Source organism: Melanerpes formicivorus, unplaced genomic scaffold (assembly GCF_026170545.1).
Source record: "Melanerpes formicivorus ecotype bairdi unplaced genomic scaffold, bMelFor1.0.p_v2 SCAF_6, whole genome shotgun sequence".
Classification (NCBI taxonomy): Eukaryota; Metazoa; Chordata; class Aves; order Piciformes; family Picidae; genus Melanerpes; species Melanerpes formicivorus.
In genome coordinates, this window is record NW_027142358.1 from 5397433 (window position 1) to 5417816 (window position 20384).

At 41.2% G+C, this 20384-nt stretch overlaps 1 protein-coding gene across 3 annotated transcripts in view; it reads left to right on the forward strand.

The window, feature by feature from the left end:
• Positions 1-20384, forward strand: part of SORCS1 (sortilin related VPS10 domain containing receptor 1) — a 315355-nt gene that overhangs the window by 96950 nt on the left and 198021 nt on the right. For all 3 annotated transcript variants that reach the window (XM_068139413.1, XM_068139410.1, XM_068139411.1), the window contains exon 2: positions 5121-5188. In XM_068139413.1, the coding sequence (XP_067995514.1) occupies positions 5121-5188 (68 nt within the window). The remainder of the gene's footprint in view (positions 1-5120; positions 5189-20384) is intronic.

Here is a 20384-nt window from a genome sequence, read left to right on the forward strand (position 1 = left end):
CGTAAATGTGAAATAACCTTTGCAGGCTCAATAACAAAGAAGTGAGAACAGCAAATGAGAAATATGTTTTCTGGAGAAAAAACAAAGAAAAGTAATAGTAACAAAAATCATGGTCTTGCATAGGTTATTTGAATATCATTACAAAGGGGAAAGGAGATTACTGAACTCGAGGGCAGAAATAGCTAATTTTCTGCCCAACAGCTTGTTTGTTTTGCACTGCACATATGTGTTTGCCCAGATCTGCTGCTAGTGTATCACATGCAGAATCACACACAAAATTAACAGGTTGGAAAAGAGCTTCGAGGTCACCAAGTCCAACCTATTACCCAACACCATCTAATCAACTAAACCATGGCACTAAGTGCCTCACACAGTCTTTCTTTAAACACTTCCAGGGACGGTGATTCCATCACCTCCCTGGGCTGCCCATTCCAATGGCCAATCTCTCTGTGAAGAATTTCTTCCTAACATCCAGCCTAAACCTCTCCTGGTGCAGCTTGAGACTGTGTCCTCTCGTTCTGTCTCTGGTTGCTGTGAGAAGAGACTGATCCCTACCTGGCTATAACCTCCTTTCAGGTAGTTGTAGACAGCAAGAAGGTCTCCCCTGAGCCTCCTCTTTTCCAAATCCCTCACCAGCTTTGCTGCCCTTCTCTGAACACGTTCCAACAACTCAACATCTTTCCTAAACTGAGGGACCCAGAACTGGATACAGTACTCAAGGTGTGGCCTAACCAGTGCTGAGTACTGGGGCAGAATGACTTCCCTGCTCCTGCTGGCCACAGCATTCCTTATCCAGGCCAGGAAGCCATTGGCCTTCTTGGCCACCTGGACATACTGCTGGCTCATGTTCAGCTATTTGGCTGCTCCCCAGCCTCTCTGACCCCAGCCTGTAGCAGTGCATGGGGTTGTTGTGGCCCAAGTGTAGAACCCAGCACTTTGACTTGTTAAATCTTATGCTGTTGGACTCTGCCCATCTATGCAGCCTGTCAAGGTCCCTCTGCAGAGTCCTACCCCTGCTCCCAGCTTGGTGTCATCTGCAAACTTACTAATGTTGAACCACACTAAAACACAAAGAGACTGCTGAAACTAGAGATAAGCTTAAAGATATTTAAGAGCTGTTACATGTCCACAAAGGTAAGAAGGCTGCCTGTAGGAAAGCCTTTGTGTTTTGGAAGTGGGTTATCTGCATCAAGTTCAGATATTGAAGCTTTTTCCCAGCAAACTGGTGCATAGGTAAGCTACAGCATGGTGTCAAGTACAAATATTAGCTTGGAAATGTTAAATGTTAAGATTTTATCCTAAATCTACTAAGAGACCAAGATATAGCAATATTATTTAAGGTTCTAGATGTATCTAATCTGTAGCTAACATGCATATTTGCTCTGCAGAAGGATTGTCAGAGCTATATCAAAAAAGAAGTATGATGGAATGCAGCTGTTGGTTTTTTTCCCCCCACCATCACTTCCAGGAGAACTACAGCACTCTAAGAATGTGTGGGTTTTACTGAAATGTCTGGAGGAAGGAAAAGGAACAAAGGAGACATTTCAGCTCTCTAGAACTGAAATATTTTGATTTCTTGTATTAGCACTGTTAAATCTTTGTCATTTCACATTCTTTTGGGGGTGTCAATTACAGTATTTATTTTTTTCCCCCCTCAACAGAGGAGATTAAAATTCTCAATGGAATCTTCTTTCTCTGAGATTTGTGAATTTGCCTCAGCTGGAAACAAGTAAAATGATAAGTCATTCCTGAAGAATAATCCTAAATCTATTTAGCACCAGTAACTACACACTGTTAATCTTAGTATTACAGAAAATTAGTCTGGGACCAAATCTTGGATTTTAGGGGTGGGGAAAGTGTTTCTTGGTCCCTGTATCATCTTTCCTAAGATTCTAGCAGCCAGTGGCAAAGAAATGGGGGGGTGTAGATTTTTTTTCCCATTTACTCTTCCAGTTTTCTGTGCCTGCTCTCTTCAGTTCTACTTCTCAAACTAACAGATGTCAAAATATTAATTAGGGGAAATAGTCATTAGTCATTTACATCTCCGGTCCCTCTGGCATGCAAAGTAGGAGAGAACCAAAAGAGGATAACAAGGTCTGGAAAAAGATAGAAGCAACTGTCCAGCTGCTTTGCAGATCCAGGGTTGGCTTGAAGCAGAGGGTATGTGAACTCGGACATCAGAATGAAGGTCTCTGAGCAGGTCTCCAGAGAGGCCGGTGCTGAACCTCATTGAGTTCACTGCTACCTTTTATTGGGAGAGTTGTTATTCAGGAGAGGCTTTGTGTCCCCACCCTTCCTCTTCCTCCCCCCTCTGCCTAATTTTTATTTATTTGTTAAGTAGAGGATTTATAGACCCATTCAGAGGATGCTGTGAGGGATGGCAGTGACAGGGTTCTGTATCTGTAGCAAACAGCTGCACTGCTGTCACCAGTAAGCATTCCTGGGAGGGTGGAGATTGAAATTTAGCACTTGTAAAGCCCTAATTGGCGCAAGCCTTTGTGGAGCATATGTGCCCGCCGCAGCTCTGCTCTCTGATGTCTCAGCAGGCAGCTGGTGCTTTGCCTGTTGGCTGCCTCTTCAAAGAGGGACCCTCCAGACTAGAGGGAAGCATCTCCTGGACAGCAGTAGGCTTGTACATTTTGGGGAGCAGAAAGAGTCATAGTGATTGTGTGAACTCCCTGCCTCATAGCAGGGGATGTGTGTTGTCCTCCGATCCCCAGACCAAGGCAGGAGACATTGTGGTGACATTTCAGATGGTCATAAGGCTCACAGGGTTGGGGATCACAATGAATCAGTCCCCAGTTATTACAGGGTAGGTGTTGCTGGGAAATCTGTGGGGGACAGATGTTGGTTGTCAGGGCACCTGGAAGAACCTGGGGGTGGCTTGATGCTATAGAGCCATGGGGCCGGGCTAGCCACTGAAGAAATTGGGATCCACGGATAGACCAGGAAGTTAGGGAGGACTTCATAGGGGAACCATTAGGACAGGTCCCTGGTCTCTGATCAAGGAGCTTCAGAGCTGCCCTCTGTACTGCCATAACAAGGCCCCATGTGCATCTCAGGGCAAGGGGCAGAGCAGACTGGCAGATCTCCCACAGGGCAATGAGGCAGAGCCTTGCAGCCATGGTATGTCTCACACCCAACTTGGAGGGAGTGAGACAGACTGGGGCAGCCCTGGGCATAAGGTACCTCGATGGGGATGCTCTTCCACAATCTTCATTGTGTGGTGTCACTGAGATGCAAATTCAGGGTGTCTCATCCCTGCATGGTCTTCTCCCTGAGGGGTTTTACATTTTAACAGCCTGTTTTTACAGCCAGTTATTTATGGGTTGCTGGATGAGGCTCTCATTTTGGACATAAAGCAGTAAGTGGGGATAGTGGGAGATGGGAGATTAAAATGGGAGCAGATAATAAGGATGTCTAGTTTTCTTCTGGAGAATGTTTAGTGATAGTCAGCCCTGGTAAACCCCTGTTTTTTTCAGATGCCACTCCTGCCTCCCTTATCAACCACATATGACTTCTGTTTGTGCAGATAGGGAGTGCTTTGGGCATCCTCTCTCTGTGATCTGAGAGATTTCCCAGAGCTGTGCTGCAAATGTCTGTCAGAGTGTGCATTGTCCCCTGTTCCTTCCTCTGTTGCAGTAACGATGTGCTCACTTATGCCCTCTCCCATAGCGCTGTGCTTTCTCCCCTCTGTCTCATGTACTGAACATATTGGAAAGAGTGTACCTAGAGTGGGCAGTTCATGGCTATTGGTGTTTAAAAGGTAAAATGGGTTTTTGGCTTTGGAAATGGCAGCAGTGAGGTCTGTTCCTCTCCTCTGGTGCAAGCAGCCATATGGCTACTCCTCTGCTGTGCTGGTGCCAGCTTGCACAGGGCTTATGGGGACTGAATTTTCTCCAGTCCTTTGCTTCTCTGCCAGATTGGTTGAAGTTGCTGATGTTATCAAGGGAGAGCTGTGAGCCTCATTTCTTAGGAGGCTCCAAATAATAAGACGTATATGGATGAGGCAGGGGTTGTGTCAGATAAGAAGGGTTGCGCCTCTTTAATTTACTGTGAGTTTAATGGGATAGAGAAAAGGATAAGATATATATGATGATTTGGCAGGGAGAAATGCAAAGTAAATTAGGAGCAATAGTAGTGGTCTGGTAGCTCATGTCCCAGATGCTGGCCTTGTTAAAGGAGTCTGTCGTCTTGAAAGGCAGAAATCATTTTAAGAGATTAACAAAAGAATGGGCTGAAGTGTTTTGCTGGAAATTCTTTTTGCTAAAATGGCTTTCCTCCTCCGAGTAAGGTAATTTTATTCTAGAAGTGGCCTTCTTTTTTTTGTTTGTTTGTTTTTTTTGGCAAGAGGGAATAGCTGTTTATCAAAAAAGCTGATAAAGCTCATAAACCTGGAAACACTTCCACTTTGGCTGGATCTAAAACTTTTCACTAAAGTCACAGAAATTTTTGGCTGTTAGAGACATTTGGAGCTCCCTAGTTCGACCTTTTAAGTCAAAGCAGGGTTATCAGCAGCTGTATATTGTTAGCCATGACTTTGTTTATCCAGGTCTTTAAAGGATGGAGGCTTTAGAGAGGGTCTGGGTTGTCTGTCCCAGTGTTCAACTATTTTTCTTGTAGAGATTCTTTCCTGATATCTACTCTGAGTCTTTCAGGCCAAAACTGGTGATCATTTGCTTGTTATATCATCTGCTACAGTTTGACTGGAGACAGGCCAGTGAGTTATCTGTGCACCACAGCTGTGGAAAGGATCAGCAATTTCAGTGTGAAACTAAGCAGAAAGTAATCACTATTTCTACTACATGCAGCAGATCTCATCTTGTATCCTGAAACATTGTCTAACATGTCAACTCTTTCCCACTGCACTCTGCCTCTTGGGGTTAAGGGAAGAACTTGTTGGTGATACCATGCTGAAGAGCTGAGCAGGAAAAGGTCTGACTGCCTCAGTGTATAGCTCTGCAAATACTTCCCATGTCAGTTTAGGCAAATGCTTTTAACAATTCATTCAATTATATTAAACACCTATTAAAGGAATCCTAAACCTTCCCTGGGGTCATTTCAGTTCTATGAGATTGTAATTGTTTGAGACTAACCATGATTTCCTCTTTTACCTTCAGGTGATTCTAATTCTGACAAAGCTGTATGACTACAACCTGGGAAGCATCACTGAGAGCTCTCTTTGGAGGTATGGAGATAAATTGAGTTAATAATTATCACTTTATTTAAATAGGAAGAGCCTGATACAATTATTTTATTGAATTTAATTGGATTTCTTTCAAATGTGTTGGAAGATTTGTAGCTAAATGTCTTTCTCACTACTTTCATACTCAAGGGCAAAGAGGCTGAAGTCTGATTTTTCTTGTTTTAGCAACATACTTTGTAGATATCCTATCACTTGATTTCCCCTTTCCCATCTTATTCAGAATCAAGTCAACCACCTGGGTTTTTTTTAGAACTCAACAGCCTTAAGGCCTTGTTTATAATGAAGGATCTCATGGCTGTCTACTACCCAAACAGTCCTTTATGAAATGTCAGTGCTGCTCAGACTAAGGGAATACTGCAAGTGAGTGTTCAATGTGTGTTTATTCAGAACTGGTATTATTAGTACCGGATAATTGATTTCCACTTGTGTATGTTGACTGTTAGACTGATTTATAGGGCATGCCTTGATACTTTCATGATTCTAGAGCATACTATGGACTCTGTGAACCAAAGAAAGGTTGTTACTTGGATTCTGTGAGAGCTGATGGTGCCTATTTTTAGTTCTCTGAAAAATGGATGTGAGAGGTGTTTATTTTGTGTGCCCCCAGAGCTATAAGGGATAGAAAGGAGGTTTTCCTGTAGCTCTATCTGTGAAACTTCTGTGAGAAGTCTGGGGGCTTTGTATGCAGATCATTGTTGATGGAAGTGAGTAAGCCACTGTCTTGATACTAGAAAACTTTGGATATTTGAAACTACAATGTCTTGTTAAGATGTACTCCTTTTGATAAACTTTCTTAGGAAAGGTTTTACTTTTCCAAGGAAGAATTTTGGGTCGGAAGTAGAATAAAACCCCTTTCTGTTCAAGGAACTGAGCAGAGTTGTAAGAGAATGTCAGAGGAGGGATTTTCTGTGGGCCATATTCTGAAATCAGGCTAGTGTTCTACCCACTGGCCTCAAGAAATAAACAAAAACCCCCTCTCCAAAGACAAAGCCCCCAAACCCTAAAGAAATACAAATTTTCCAGGATTTATTCTGAATAGCAGCAGGAGCACTCAATAGCATTAGTATTTTCTGGGGTTGGGTAAATTCTTTCTTATCCTGCTGTGGGGGTATAATCAGATCTTTCTTTTCATATATGTTTCTGCTACAGAAATCAAACAGAGATGAAAAATGTTCCTGTTTTCTCTATGATCCTTTTTTCATTGTTGTTCCTCAATCCTGTTGTTTTACATAAGCCTGGGTGGTTACATTGTGCTCTTTCCTGACTCTGGCTCTTCAGTTAGATCCATGCTCACCATGCAGACATGCCTTCAGGTCACTAATAAAGACCCTATAAAGATTCCTATGTAGATATCAGGAGAGCTCCTGTGTTCTTAGTGGGATGGAAAGAAATGACAAGATGGGCATATCTTATTATTTCATGCATCTGACAGAGGTTATCAGCCATTGCTCCTCTTGGCTGCTTAAGTGACATGTTAATTTAAGTCTCCCTGCTTATATGAAAAGGATAGAAAAAACAGAATTGAGAGAAAGGGAGAAACATATCTTGCACTTTAATTTATTTCATGCCTCTAGGTTTGATGCTGGGGAACGGAAGGAAGCGTAATCTCATGTCTCATTTGATTTCTGGTGTCAAGAGTTCTGTTTCTGAAGAGTAGCGAGATACAGGTAGTTCTGCAAAACTGAAGAGGAATTCTCTGCCTTGAATACATGATAAAGAAATACCACTCTTGCCTCCTGTGCCAAGTGCATTCTCAAAAGCTTGATGAATGATGAGGGGCTGTTTAGAGGCATGTCACAGACAGGAGTTCATTTATGCTATTGCTGGTTGTAAGCACATCTGTCATTTGAAGGTGTAGTTGGTGATTTAAGCAGTCTTGTGACTGATGGGACCGTAGCCATCTATAACACAATTATGCCATCACCTACAAGATATGAATCTGTCTTCTTTATAAACACACTACTACCTGCTAGGATGGCATTTCTTTGTAATTTTTCCGCCAGTTTAACTACAGCTGACTGCAGAACTAATGGATGGAGATCGCCCTTCTAAAACTACCGATGAGTTAAGAGACCACTGGCAACAGACATGAAGGGGTGAAATACAGTAAGAGAGAAGAGACAGGAAGAATCTGTGCAGTTCTAGAGTGCTAAGGCTCTGTGCTTACTGAGCTTTGCATGGCAAGTGAGCTGCTGCTTCTGTACATGGTAAATGAGATACTTTTTTTGCATTAGGTTGAGCCTGACTTTAATTACACTGTTATCCACTCAGCAGACTTTTCTCACAGTTTTATTTGAGGGCTTTTTATTTCTTCCTCTTCTATAAAAAGAATAACAGAAAGTAAAACGGAGGAGAAAAGATTATCTGTCACTGAGCAATTAACTGAGTGTATTGGATTTATTTCTCTTCCTCTCCTAGATATCTTTCAGATCACAAAGAGGATTAAGCTGTGAGAGATAGGAGAAGATGTTTTTAACCGTGGGAGCTAGATAAGCTTATGTTTACAATAAATAAAAATGTCAGAATAGTGGCCACTGTATCTATGAGCTGCAGACAGATGTGAGGGAGGACTATTTTTTCTTACTGTTTGTTTAAATGTAACACTGTGGAAAGGTGTGCATGCAGGACACTTCCCTCAGGGCCTTGAGAAGCTGGCAAGCAATGAGTGCTGCCATTCACCTCTGCCTTCTTAAAGCTCTGTATTTGGTCAGTAACTAATAGTTTCATAGAACTTTCTGTAAAAATAGCAGTAATTAAAATTTGTTTCTTAGCCAGAAAGTAGGAGGATGTAGAGTTTGCTTGGTTTGAGAGCATTTACATTCTAAATAGCAATAAGTTGCTGGAATGTGCTGCCCAGGGAGGTGGTGGGGTCACCATCACTGAAGGTGTTTAGGAAGAGTCTGGATGGGGTGCTTGGTGCCATGGTTTAGTTGATTAGATAGTGTTGGATAATAGGTTGGATTCAGTGATCTCAAAGCTCTCTTCCAACCTGGTCTGGTCTCATTCTCATTCTCATTCTATTCTATTTTTTATATGATACTCCAACACTGTGCCTGAATTCCCCAGTTTAGGAGTGTTGAACACTTCCAGCGTGTGCTTCACTCCTCTTGGTTTCTGCAGTAGGGAGGCTTTAGCACATACACTGTAAAGGAATCTTAGGGACTCTGAAAAATACCTGTTCCTCATACAGATCTAACTTTAATTTCTAATATGCGCAGCAGGGGATAATAATGGTGTTGCTTTTTTTTTTTGGTTGGTGGTTGGTTGGTTTTGTTTGGGTTGGTTTGTTTGCTTTCTTGGGGAGTTTAGAATGGGTTTAGACAGCTGGCATCTGCAATATTTTGAAGATTGCTTGATGATAAATATTACAGAGGTTTGATGAAGATAGAAGTTCTCTGAACTCTGTGGCTCTATTCCTAGTTTTTTCATGGCCTTACTGTTTAAACTGGAACTAGTATTTTAACTTCTCCCTCAGTTTACTCATCCCTGCCTTCCAACACCATCACTGCCCATCCTTCTCCAACGCTGTTTGTTCAAGAAGGGACATTAGGAATGTCAGCTAGAGAAGAATCAGAACCCTCAGAACATCTCTGCCTCTATGGATAGAAATAATCTTAATTTATTCCATGGGACACCTGATGACTGTCCTTACTGCATTCTTATTCTCTTCCTGCTCAGGGCCACAAGATATTGGGCTAAGGTAGAACAAGTTACTTGATACTAAAATCTAAGTACCCTTGTTCTATGTTTGTATGTTGGGTAGTCCTGTAATCACTGCTATTCATGGGTGTGTTGTTGAAAATGCTTGTTGTTGGAGATGGGTTTGCAGAGGTATATTGAAAAGAAGCAATGAAACCATGGGGGTGTGCTCTTTTGTCTTGCTTCTGTTCTAGGTTTAGAAGCCTCAGGGAGAGAGGTGGATGTAGGCTGAGGTTCATGTCTGAATACAACCTTGCATTACTACTCACATGATCTCTGTTGGACATCATTCTCTGCCTTGAATGCTATTGTTTGAAAAATCCTGGCTGTGAGTTGACCTCAACTATGTGGTTATAAATACCATAGATGCTTTGAAGCCTCTCATATTTATGTTTCTGTGTGCAATTTTCTGGCCCCTTGCTATGTAAGAATGCCCCCTCTAGAAATGGGAGCTGTAGCCACCCACATCATCTTCAGTATTGTTGACATGTATGTGGAGATTTTCTTCTCCAGACTGAAGAGTTCTTGCAACAAGAGACTTGAAAGATTGTCAGTCTTTGCTTGCTTCCTTTCAGGGGAGGTCTGTAAATGCATTCATCATTCTTCAAGTTTTATGCTGGTTCCTTACTTTTGTTTTGCAGTTCTCAACCTACATTTATTTTCTACCTGCTGAGCCACATTAATAAGGTCGTAACTCGTGGCTTAGGGGAACAGCGTACTCTGCAACAGCAGAAGTAGGTAGGTGAAGCAAATCCATATGAAAGGAACTGACACAGTGAGGGGAAGGAAAGTCTCATTAAGCACATTTTAACCAGCAGTTTTGTAGGGAAGGGGAACTTGAAAAGGACTATTTGAAATGCTTTTATCTATAAATACGGTACTTCAGTTGCTCAGCGTGAGTAAGTCACTTTTCTTAACTGAATATCAGAGCTTGATAAATACTGCTACATTATCTCCCATGGGCATTTAGTGAAATTGTAACAATGACATCTCCTTGTCATTTAATTTTATTGGAATTTTTTTTTTCATTTTTTTCTCCAGCAAGCACGAGGCACTGACTGCTCAGTGTATAGATGCTGGAAGGGCTCTTGGAGGGAGGGAAGAAGGCAATTGTGCACTCAGCTATTTGTACAGGAAGAAGTATTTTTTTTATGGTTTGGTCACAGTGGAAGATCTCCTTGTACTGGAAGCAGGCTTAGAACGTGGATTTCGTGCACTGAATGTGGAGCTGAGCACGGAGCTGAGTGCAGCCTTCATTTTGTGTGATGGCACACTTTTCTGCAGCCATCAAGACCCCTAGGGACCTAGCAGTTTCTATAGCTATCAACTTTTTACATGAGAGGGCTCATTTTACCCTGCTGGCTAACAGTAATAAAAACTTCTAGCACAGTCAACTCTTCTAGTTGGTTGTCAACATTTACCTGGGATGATTTATTTGCTGTCAAAAAGAGTTCCTGTAAAGCTCAGCAGAGGATGGTGGTGGTGGTGGTGGTAAATAACCAGTCAAGAAATCCCAAAACCAGACCTACCTAGGAAATGACCCACAGTAGACCCACAGCAGATGCTTGGATTCTACCTTAGTAGGAAACTCAAATCTTACTGAATTTTACTATATTCTTGCCTCACCAGAAGAATAAGAGCCAGTATAACCCTTGTATTTTGTGGCATAAGGTGTGTTAGTTTAATCACTGCCCTGACATAACTTGAAGAATCATAGCCCCATATTTTGAAAGATCAGACTCAGTTGAGGATTTAGTGCCGTGCTCCTCATTGCCTGGTCTGCGTGGCTTAAATATTCAATGCTAATGACAATCCAAATGCATTAAGCATATTGAAAATGTGTTCTCTTTTGCAGCCAGTCATGAAATGGAGGACTGTTATCAAGTAAATAATAAAAAAAGAGAACCCAAATCTATTTTCTGCATGAAAAAACATGTAAATCAAGGCAATGAATATTAATACCGACATATATTACCAATATACTGTAAATCAGAGATGCGCAATATTCATGCCACTTTATAGATATACAGTGTTTAAAAGCAGTTTGTCATTCTTATTCTGCAAATTAGAAGATGAACTTACACATCTGTTTCCTAGACTCTACCTGTTTGTGCAAATGATATTGGCAAGACATAGCAGAACTATCTCTGGTTCTGGTCCGTGGGGTTTGTTGGTTTGTTCTGGTTGTGTAATAACTGCAGACAAACTAGACTGGAGCTGATATGTACAGGGGAAAGACAAACAGCACTGTGGTTACCAGTTCATAAACAGAAACACACAGTTTATGTTCTGATATTTTTGACTCTTTCATGTCTATGCAGTCATTCTTCCTTTTGCAAAGTTGGGTAAAATTGTACTCGTCTTGCTCAGAGGGATGTATCCCCCACAAATCACAAGAATCACAGAATCATAGAATGGTGCAGGCTGGTAGGGACCTCCAAAGGTCATCCTGTCTGACCTCCCTGCAGTCATCAGGGACGTTCCCAACTAGATCAGGTTGCCCAAGGCATCGCTGAGCCTCACCTTGAAGAATATCTCCAGGGAAGAGGCCTCAACCACCTCCCTGGGCAACCTGTTCCAGTGTTCCACCACCCTCATAGTGAAGAACTTCTTCCCTATATCCAATCTAAATCTGCTCTTCTCTAGTTTGAAGCCATTGCCCCTTGTCCTGTCACTGCAGACCTTGTAAACAGTCTCTCTCCATCCTTTCTGTAGCCTCCCCTCAGGTACTGGAAGGCTGCTATTAGGTCTCCCCAGAGCCTCCTCTTCTCCAGGCTGAAGGAAACAATGTGTTTGGAACTGAGTTTGAATAGACAAAAAAACTATTCCAGCTGAGTGAGGTATACTAGTCTGAGATCTGAACTTTAAGGTCCCAAATATTTCTGCACCTTGGGAATTATTCAGATAGACATTCAAATAATAATTGGAAAAAATCAGAAAAGGGGAAATAACAGCCCACGATTAATCAACTTGTGTCTTCAATAGAGCAAAGTCAGCTTCCAAGTGTGATCTAGCTAGTGGCTTCTGTGTTTTGGAGTTAAATGTATTTCTCAGCAGCAGGATTTTCTTTCTCACAGTAGAAACTTAGTGGGGGGGGAACAGTAGGACATCAGTGCATGAGCTGTTCATTAAGAAGGCCCAGGGCCACCGGGTGAGCCTCCAGATCTGTATGCACACCAGTACTGTTAGTGAATGTTTTGCTTTGCAGGAACCTGCAACAGTTAGGGCAAGAAAGGTTGATTCTGCCCCTTGTCATTAGGATGTGCTGTTGAAGGACTACCTGTATTCAATGATGAGAAGGTTTGTCCTTGTATGACAGGGACAACTATAGGGAAACTTGATTCCTGGTGAGCAAATAAGTAGTTTGCAGCTCAACTTCCCCTTATGAAAGCTTGGGGGAGAGATAAGGATTCAGGAACTTTTCTATCCAGGCTGGCTGCCACCCACTGCTGTTGCACCGATTCATTTCACTGGTGAGGTGCATTAAGTGGTGGGTGAAGATGTGTCGTGTCAATTATAGACATCAGTTATAATGCCTGATACAGTGCTTTACCAATGGAGGTAAAAAACATTTCTTTCACCCATTGTTTCCCTCTGCCTCCTAAGCAAATTTCTTCTGTAAGGCAGTTGTGTGGGGCTCCCTAGAATGCATTTTAGTGTGTGCTGTGTAGTTGAGTGTGAAGATAAAACCTCTTTTCAATGATCTTGCCATCTAGATAGATAGTGTATGTATGAGAGATGCTGAGTTGAAAAGTAATAGAAATTCAGAGATGCCACATGTTATGTGTATTAAATGACTTCATAAGGAGACATAGACTAATATCTGATCTTTCTCCAAGGCAAAATTCTGGCAGCAAAACAGTGCTGTTCATTCTACTAATGCACATTTACCACTGTATTTCATGTCTCCATCTACATACAGGTGTACATATTCTCATTCACTACTGATTTTCCTTTAAGCCTGAGCTCCTGGAGTCAGATGATTGCTCACAATCTCAGCTTTTCTGTGGTGGGAGGAAGCCCCACTTCCTGGTTTCCACATAGTGAAGAGAAAATTTAATGACTCCAACTGCTCTACAGATGGGAAGCCCAGACATAGGTTCTTAACACTTACATCCTGAGAGATATTTTTCTTTTCTGCTTAAAGTCTCTTGGCTGGAAAGACAAATCAGAATAGGATGGAGGGGAAATCAGAATGGGGTAGATTCCTTTGTGAATGGGATGTGTAAATGCTGCTTTGTCATACTGAAGGCTGAGGTTCAGGTAACAGTTCTAATTAAGTCAAGCAGAGCCTCCAGCCTGGTTTCCTTCAGCTGGATGTTGGTGGTTGCTTTACATGACTTCACTGTCCAGTAGTTAAAAAACCCAAGCCACACCAAAAAAAAACACTTTCTGTCACTATGCTCTGCTGGTGAATGAAACCAGCGTTTGATTATTTTGTTAAAACTGGAGCTTTTTGATCTTTCATGGTGGTGATGCTTTACAGTTGCCTGTTGTCTTAATGGCAGAACAGGAGTAAAGGGGACATCCCCTCAGAGTTAACTGGGAACCAGGTATTACCCATATAGAAGGGAGATACGTGGCTAGGTGAAAAGGATGCAAGCACTGGAAGGCAATTTAAGGAGATGGCATGTTTCTTGTGACTGGTTAAAAGCTGTCAGTCTTTGCCAGCAGGCTGTGTCTGCTGGTCGTCAGTGCCTGAGAGATTTTTGTGAAGCTGTGGGCTGTATAAATCTGCACAGCACTCATCTGCCAGTCAGATGGGCACTTGAACCTCTGGGGGAAAAAAGGGACTGCAGTCAAAATTGGGTCAGCATTATCCTTTTTCATTTGAATACAACCTCTTTTTAAAAATAAGGTAAAAAAGAACTGGGGCCAAAGAACTGTGTGCTGAATAACCCTTCTGTAAGACAGGAGGATTAAGGGAAGATGTAGGCAGGTGTAAGTTACTGTTGTGCTTTACCAAGTTGCTGTATTCTCACTGATAGTTCAGGCGGGTTTACTTTGTCCCACACTACCTCTGATCCAAGTATCCATTTAGGAAGCTGAAATCCATGCATTTTTGGTCTCCCCTTTCTGTCCTTGCTTGTAGGAAGCAGCATATCTTCTGTTTAGAGCTGTGGAGCCAGAACCACAGCTGTGAGTCTTAGCCTTCCTTGAATGCAGCTTTAGGCAAGCTGCTCCACCGTTGTATGTGTGGGTAATGGGGTTATGCTACCTGTCCATCTTCAGCAAAACTGCTGAGAATTTTAGATGAAACAGGCTAATAAAAAGCAGTCCTGGAAGAGTTAGAAAAGAAATACAGCTGCATAAGCCTACAGTCTCCATCTATGGCTGAAGCCTAACAGAGTTTTGGATTATGCTTCACCAAGCCAAACTTTAGGTGCATTTTCATCTAATACTTAGCAGGACCTTGAAACAATCTTGGATATAATTGCAGACAGGATGGATGGTCATAATTGGGTCAGCTTATGACATCTTCAGTTTAGATTTTGCTAATCCTTGAAAAAGGGTGAGAAATTCCTTTTAAATAATCAGTTGTCTTTTCAATGAGGGAGAATCAAGACAGAAGTGTTTCAGGACTGTGTGGCATTTCTGGGAAGAACTGCTAGATGGGAGAAGCACTAGAGGTAGCAGCAAAATGAAGCCTTTATGAGCCTCACTTGACAGTTATTTCTTTATGTAGATATGGAGAAACCTATTTTCCTTATTGTGTTTGTAAATTCTTAGCTCCTCTGTTCTTATCTTTCCTGGGGGATGAGGTATACAGAACTACAGCCTTTTTCCTTCCTTACTCCATGGAAACACTGCTTAAGTGGAAGCAACACCCTGACGTACTATGGACTAGATAAGAATGTGAAGTTTTAGCACAGTTCTAACTCAAAATGAGTTTTCTTTACTAGTCTGCAGGATGTGGTCTGGTTTTATTCTTTTTTCCTAGCCTGCCTCCAGCAGTGCCCAATAAATGACAGCTATTATCAGTGTTTAACTCTCAGTAAGAAACTTACTACCTTTGGGATAATTTGTCTTTCTTTCCCTGCTAGATAAATTAGCTCATGTCCTGAAACACGAGTTTTGATCACCTACCATATTAACATTAATACCTAGTTAAAAATATAACTTACATATATTATAGACTATTAATTGGCTCTTTCCAGTAAGCACATCTGTGGCTTGCAAATCTTTGACCTCCTTTGGCTGTGAGCAGCATGCACTGACTACAGGCACTGTGGAAATATAATTTCTCTTCACTTCCCTACCAATAGCTCAAGTGACAGCATGCTTTCTTGTTATGAGGCAGCATAGAATTCAGAGGCTAGTCACGATGAAGGCAGTAAGAAAGAAACTTAAAGACCTCAGTAAATTTCCCTTCTAATTGTTCCCTTTTCAAAGGTAAATGCTCTTATTCTATGTAATCTCTCTTTATATGTTAACAGCTTTCACAATGTTAACTCCTGTGTAAGAAAAGCCCATTACAAACCCGGTCTTCTTTATCTCTGTTAAAAACGCCAAAAGAAGGAGGAGTCAATGCATTAATTTTTTTTTCTCTAAAGTTCACCACCTACTTAGCACACAGGTACTGTAAATCCAAGGCATGGATGTTACTCAAAGAAGCAAATGTGATGCCACTAGTTATTTTAATAGTCTCTGATTTATTTCCGTAAGTGGTTTATTAAGATGATGCACAACAGCGCTGAGAAACCAAATGCAGTTTTAGGAGAGGCTTGGAGGAGTTATTTTCAGTCTCTTGACTTCCTCAACACAGTAATTTGTTTGACTGGGGCAGAGGGCTCTGGATTCAGAACAGGGATTCTACTTTTTATTTAGTGTTTCTTTGTGAGTTAATCAGCCCAGGTTATGATCTGCGAGAGTAGGAGTGTGGATGAATTTACTGTGATATGGTTCAGAGAACAGGATATTGGCTGGGGCTGGGAGATTTGTGTTCTATTGCTGTATTACTTTGTGGCTCTTAGACTGAAATATTTGGTTAAGTGTAATCAAGAATCAGCAAATTCATATGCATCAAAAGTCAGCTGCAAGAAATCCTCTGCTGGCAAGATATTTCTACAATAGAGTAGAATAGAATTGACCAGGTTGGAAGAGACCTTTGAGATCATCAAGTCCAACCTATCATCCAACACTATCTAATCAACTAAACCATGGCACCAAGCATCCCATGCAGTCTCTTCCTAAACGCCTCCAGTGAGGGTGACTCCACCACTTGCCTGGGCAGCCCATTCCAATGCGCAATCACTCTTTCTATGAAGAACTTCTTCCTAACATCCAGCCTAAACCTCCCCTGGCACAGCTTGAGACTGTGCCCTCTTGTTGTGGTGCTGGTTGCGTGGTATGTATGGTGATGTAGGGCGTTTTTGACATTTGCCTGCTAATAAATCTGGTATAATTTCCAGGTTTTAAGACATACAGGGTAGTGAATTCAAAAAGGGACTCAAGGTAGTCACAATGAGCAAGTTGATTACTAGTAAGCTGAACTTACTTGAAGAAATATATTTTCATTCAACATATATATTTTAGTTCAACTTCACAGAGAGAGTTGTTAGCTATTGGAATGGGCTGCCAAGGGAGGTGGGGGAGTCACTGTCCCTGGAGGTGTTCAAAAAGGGATTGGATGTGGCACTTGAAGCCATGGTTTAGTAGTCATGAGGTCTTGGGTGACAGGTTGGACTTGATGATCTTTGAGGTCTTTTCCAACCTTATTGATTCTATGATCCTATAAAAGCATAACAGGAGGACCAGGGCTGAAGGTTATACTTAGTGTTATATCCTTCCTACTTATAGTATGGAGAAGAGCTATGATTGAACAGGGCATAGGAACTGAAATAGACAAAGAACTGGACATCATATTTCCCATTGTGAAGGGGCAAAAGTAGAGGCAGAAGTTGATTTTTTTAAAAGAAATTAAAACCACAAAATATTTAAGATACTGATTTGATGTGAAAAGGTTTCTGTGACAATGCACAATTTTCAATAAAACTCTACACCCAGGATGGGATTTCTGAGCAGAATTGAAAGAGGAATGGAAAGTACAACTGTGCATAGCACTGTTTGGGATGTTTCTGTGCTCCAGAAACAATCTAAGTATGCCTGTCAGGGATGCTGTCTGGAAAGTCACAAAATTCCAAGTGCTGGAGGCTGGGAGAGTATTTGGAGGAAATACTAATTCCCAAGGTCTTCCACAGATATAAGTTATTAACCATCATCAGAGACAGGGTACCATGCTGAATGGCCTAATGCTCTGACATGAAGTGCCCACCCTGATTTTGTGGTAGAACAGAGCTGTAAGTGTAACCGTTGGAAGTGTTCCTATTGTTATGTAGTTACATCTTCCAGATACATTTTCTCATTTCCATTTTGTGAAGAGAATTGTTTTACATTTAAATTATCCAATTCAGCACAAGGCTTACTAGATGAAATGGTGATTTGAATTAAAGAATACACTTAAAATTAATCAGATCTGAAACATCCCCCTAAGGTCATGCATATAGCAAATGCTTCAGATTGCAAGGTGGGTAACAGATTGCTCAAGTAGGATCAAAGAGTACTGAAGAGAAGTGGGGGAGGCAGTCTAGATTTTGAGGTGAAGTTTAAAGTTAGAAGGGTTGCACGAGGGGTCAGGTCTTCTGCTTATGGAAACTGGTATTCATTCACTGACCAGAGTTCAACTGCACCACTTTCCACAAGCTGTTTAACTGCTCCAGAAATGGCTTCTGGCCCCTGATAAAAAAAGCAGCTTCACCCTTCTTGTTAGGCTTTTCTTCTCCTAGGTATTATTATGATGGCTGCTATAACTGCTTAGCTTTTTAGCATTATCAAAATGCATAGTAAACAGAAAAGATGGTTGAAAATACAGTAAGTGTAGCTATAAAGTCTATTTAATCTATGTCCCATTAGAAAGCAATGCTCAGTATTGCTAACAATTCATGGTCCAGCCCCTCTATAGTGTGATTACAAAGCACTGGATTTGGCAGTTGGCTTCTCTTATATTCACTTGCTGTTTGTTTCAGAAGAAATCTGATGAGTCAATTGGTTTAGAAAGAAGATAAAATAAACCTCAGAGCAAACAAGGTTTGTTAATTTTCAGAGTTTCTGTTGAAATCACTTGGAGAAAAAGGTAAAAAAGATCTAATAGGCTAGTTTTACATGTCTGTATTACCTGCCTGATGTGCAGGAAATCCTGGAATGCTGGTTAGGGCTCTGAAAATGAAGGAGAAAATGTTTTTTGGGTTTTTTTTTTTTTTGTTAGTTTGCTATGGGCAAAAATGAAAGATGTAGAATTACTTACGAAATGGATTCCAGTGACAGAGGGGCTGTATGTTGCAACTTTCTTCCAAACCAAATACAAGTGTGTCACGTTTACTTGAGGGAAGGTCTGAGGTTAGCACCCTAGAGTATTTTATTGGAAGTAATCCCTTCACTAAGAACTGATCAGTGAATAAGGGAGGTCCATTTGTGTTTTATAAAGGGCTATTTTGGACTTTATAAAACAGAACCAGAAGTGTTTAAGAGAGGTATTTATTACCCCTTGGAGGATGTGTTTATGTGGGAGTTATATTTTCATTCTTGGTATGTATCCATTATTTGAACCAATACAAATTTTTAGCATCCAGAATGGTTGACAGCTGAAAAGCACCAGATGGTTCTTGGCCAAAGTCAGCAGCAGTGAGAGCTGAATTAGTGCTTGAGAAGTGAGAAGCTTGCTGTACCTTTAGTCATCTAGTTCCTTTTCTCTACACATCTTTATATATGTAAAGTCCTACCGTGTGATGAAAGCAAATTCATCTTATAAACTGAACTTGGCACTCACCATCGTCAATAGAGTACCCTATGGAAATGAAAAAAGAAGTAAATGGCATAAAATTGCACTTGTGTGTAGCCTTCAGGGCAACGAGCTCCATATGGCAGATGGAAAACAGAATGTCTCTTGAGTTTTATTGATTGCTCTTTAAGCATTGCCTTATCTTTTAATGAATGGAGAAAGTAAAAGGGGTAACTTTGGAAAGCTCCATTAAGTAAGGAAGAATTCTGGTCCCTTAGTAAGTTTGTGCTGTATAGTTTTGTACCATGCTGGTTACTATACAATGGAAGTATAGAAAACTAAAAATAAGGGTGGTCCTGGATAATCTTAAGCTCTGTATTGCTTTCAGGATCGCCATATTGTCACTACCACCTCAGAAATATTTTTTCTCTTCAGAGAAACAACAGAGTAAATTCAAATATTAGAAAGCTGTGTCCTCCCTGTTCTGAGAATGAAATCTGAAAGGCATCCTTAGCTTCCTTAGGGCCTAGATATTCACCATCTTATCAGATGAGTCAGCCTCTTCTGGCTGCAAAATATCTCTTCACTGATGAAGAAGAAAGCTGGGGGGAAAGAGAATCATGTATTTACTGCTACCATTGCTATCAGTGGCTCCAAGAAATGTTGTGCATGGAATCATGCCAACACTCACAGTGTCTACTTGCCTTTATGGAGGAACTCCCTTCTCTCCTTGAAGATTGGCCATTGACACCTGTGTCAGTAACTTTAGGGATCTGGATGTCTGTTATTTGGGAAACACAAAGGCAGCCCATCTCATCCTGGCACAAGGGGAAGGTACATGAGACGTGTGGTGTAAATCAGGCTGCATAATTCCATTCATTTTGTTACGTGTTTTATTTTGCGTAGGAACTGATGTCTTCTAGCTGTGCTTAATGAGCTCAAATCCATCTAGGAAGGGGGAGAGGATGCTGAGTGAATCAGCTACACCTCAGATACCTTAGAGCCTTAATTTACATGTATATTTGGCCTACACTTTTAACAGTCATCATGTACATGGCTTAATATCCCACTGGGCCCTGTCATCCAGTCCTCCCACGTAGGTTTGTGTCTTTCTTTCCTTTCTAAAATTCTGTTTCTCTGGCCTCCCTCCTTCCCTCATTTCCTTTGTTAGTTTCAAGAAGTTTTAAGTCACGCTCTGAAAGCTATATAATACATTTCCATTTTCTGATGGAGCATTGCATAAGAGCTCAGAACTTTTCTGCATGCAGATGACATAAAGGTTTGTCTTCTCAATCACTAAACCTCTACCAGGCTTTTATGTAATTATATATGATAATTACACAGACTCTCCTGTAAACTGTCATCATGTCTATGGAAAGGCTTGTACACATTTCAGTAAGTTCTGGATCAGATTCATTACCATTTTTTTTTTCTATTCAAAGAGGCAGAATGTATTTTTCTTCTTTGTTTTATCTATTTAGTGCAATCCACCTAATACAGAATACAGAATTAACCAGGTTGGAAAAGACCTTTGAGATCATCAAGTCCAACCTATCACCCAACACTATCTAATCAACTAAACCATGGCAACAAGTGCTGCTTCCAGTCTTATTTTAAACACTTTCAGTGGTGGTGACTCTACCACCTCCCTGGGCAGCCCATTCCAATGGTCAGTCACTCTTTCTGGGAAGAACTTCTTCC